Raw genomic sequence first — 2,039 nt, 5'->3', positions numbered from 1 at the left:
GTATCCAGTACACAGGAGGCAGAAGCAGACAGATCTGTGTGAGCTGAAGCCAATCTGGTTGAGTTCCAGAACAGTCAGCACTATGTAGATACACCTTGTCTCAAAAAACAAGACAAAACAACAACAAAGGGAGGATCTCTCTATCTAGTGTTTGCTGTCCTAGAACTTGCAACACAGACTAGGCTAGCCTGTAACTCAGAGAGATCCACCTGCCCCCGCCTTCCAAATGCTGGGACTAAATGTGTGCATCAGCATGCCTGGTTTCGGTTTCTGTTTTAAGTCTTCTTTATTTTTATTTCGTGTGTGAGTATTTGCCTGACTCCATGTCTGTTCACCATATGCAGGCAGTACCCACAGAGGGCATCAGATTCCCTGGAACTGGAGTTAAGACCACTGTGGATGCTGGCCTGGAACTCAGAATCACCTGTCTGTTTTTGCCCAGCGTTGTGATTACAGTTGTACGGCAACATATTTGGTTCCAATAATATTTTAAAAACATCACTGTGAAAGTGAGAGAATCCCTGACCCACCTGAGTGCTTAAAGTACCTTCCTCTCTTAGGATGCTGGAATTCGGCATTAGTTCCTCACAAAAAATTCAACCAGACAGACTTTTTTTATGGTACAAAGAAAATGTGAAAGATAAGATTTTTTTTTTAATTTAAGCTTTATGTTTGTAAGTAAAATTATTTTTCTTAAATTACCCCCACGGATTATACACAAGAGAAAAATGTACACATTGATACATTTATTTTAGTTTTATTTTGCCTTGTAAAGCTCAGCATTTTTTTCCAGATAAAGTGTTAGCAAAAGTTAACTTACCATATGATCCACGTACTCAGGTTAATGACAACACAATGGGACTCGGTCCCAGAGCTCTTGAAGTGCCTCAGTGAGTGCTGGCTTTGGGAATTTCTACCACACCCCTGAAGATAAACAAATGTTACATGTATGATTCACACACACCTTTCTTTCAAACTGAGCAAATCTTATATTGTACTTAAGCACAGGTTTGGTTTCAAACAGGAGGGAACAGTTTCAAAGAGCGATAAAATTTTTACCAAATTTCATTATTTGTAAAGTAGATAACTTACCGTTTATTATGTATTTACATACAATAACCACAGGGGATTTATTTCTCTGTCATTTAGGAATGCATGCACTTGCTGTCCTGTCTATTATATACTGTGGGACACTGAGCATCCTGCTAGCCCAGGGGTGCCTACCCCAAATACATATTTCCCACTCCTCCACCCCAAGGGCACTGAACATGGAAACAGGACCAGTGTGGTAAAATCCCTCACTAGATAAGAAAAGGAATGAGAATTACACAGAATGGGTAATACTCTAATGACTATTAGAGTCTAGGAAGGCGTTGTATATCTGCAGAAAGAAAGGAATATACTGTTCCTTCCTTATGAGCTTAGCACACTGCCGTGTGACATATAATGCCCGAAGCATCTCCAGTCTCTGAAGCTAGGAAGCTGGAGACAATACAGAAAAAAAAAGAAGGCTTAACTTTGAGAGTTTCTTTCTCTTGAATTAATCACTAGCTCTAAAGTAACTAAATTTCTGTATTTATTTATTTGTTTATTTATTTACTTACTTACTTATCAGTTTTTTGAGACAAGGTTTCTCTGTGTAACAGCCCTGGCTGTCCTGGAACTCACACTGTAGACCAGGCTGGTCTCGAACTCACAGAGATCCGCCTGGTCTGCCTCTGACTCCCAAATGCTGGGATTAAAGGAGGCATGCGCCACCACCGCCTGGCTATTTTATTTTATTTGAGACAGGGTATCTCTGTGTAGCCCTGGCTGTCCTATGGACCTCAAACTCAGAGATCTCCCTGCCTCTGTCTCCGGATGACAGGGATTAAAGGCGTGCTCCACAACTTTTTATTTCAGTGAAAAATCCATCATTAGGGCTGATGAGGTGGACCATGAATAAAGGTACCTGCTGCCAATCCTGCCCATCTGGATTTGGTCCCTGGGTCACACACGGGGGTAACTGGAGAACTGTCCTCTGAGACCCACAGATGTGT

At 41.4% G+C, this 2,039-nt stretch overlaps 1 protein-coding gene across 1 annotated transcript in view; it reads right to left on the bottom strand.

The window, feature by feature from the left end:
- LOC113457748 (ubiquitin carboxyl-terminal hydrolase 45-like) overlaps positions 1-2,039 on the bottom strand; it is a 29,115-nt gene that overhangs the window by 18,015 nt on the left and 9,061 nt on the right. The window contains exons 3-4 of the mRNA XM_026786808.1: positions 1,225-1,301; positions 821-924 (exon numbers count right to left, since the gene is read on the bottom strand). Coding sequence (XP_026642609.1) covers positions 821-924; positions 1,225-1,301 — 181 coding nt within the window. The remainder of the gene's footprint in view (positions 1-820; positions 925-1,224; positions 1,302-2,039) is intronic.

This window comes from Microtus ochrogaster, linkage group LG5 (assembly GCF_000317375.1).
Source record: "Microtus ochrogaster isolate Prairie Vole_2 linkage group LG5, MicOch1.0, whole genome shotgun sequence".
In the NCBI taxonomy this organism is placed as follows: Eukaryota; Metazoa; Chordata; class Mammalia; order Rodentia; family Cricetidae; genus Microtus; species Microtus ochrogaster.
Note: the sequence above shows the minus strand (reverse complement) of the source record. Positions and strands in the feature narration are given on the sequence as shown.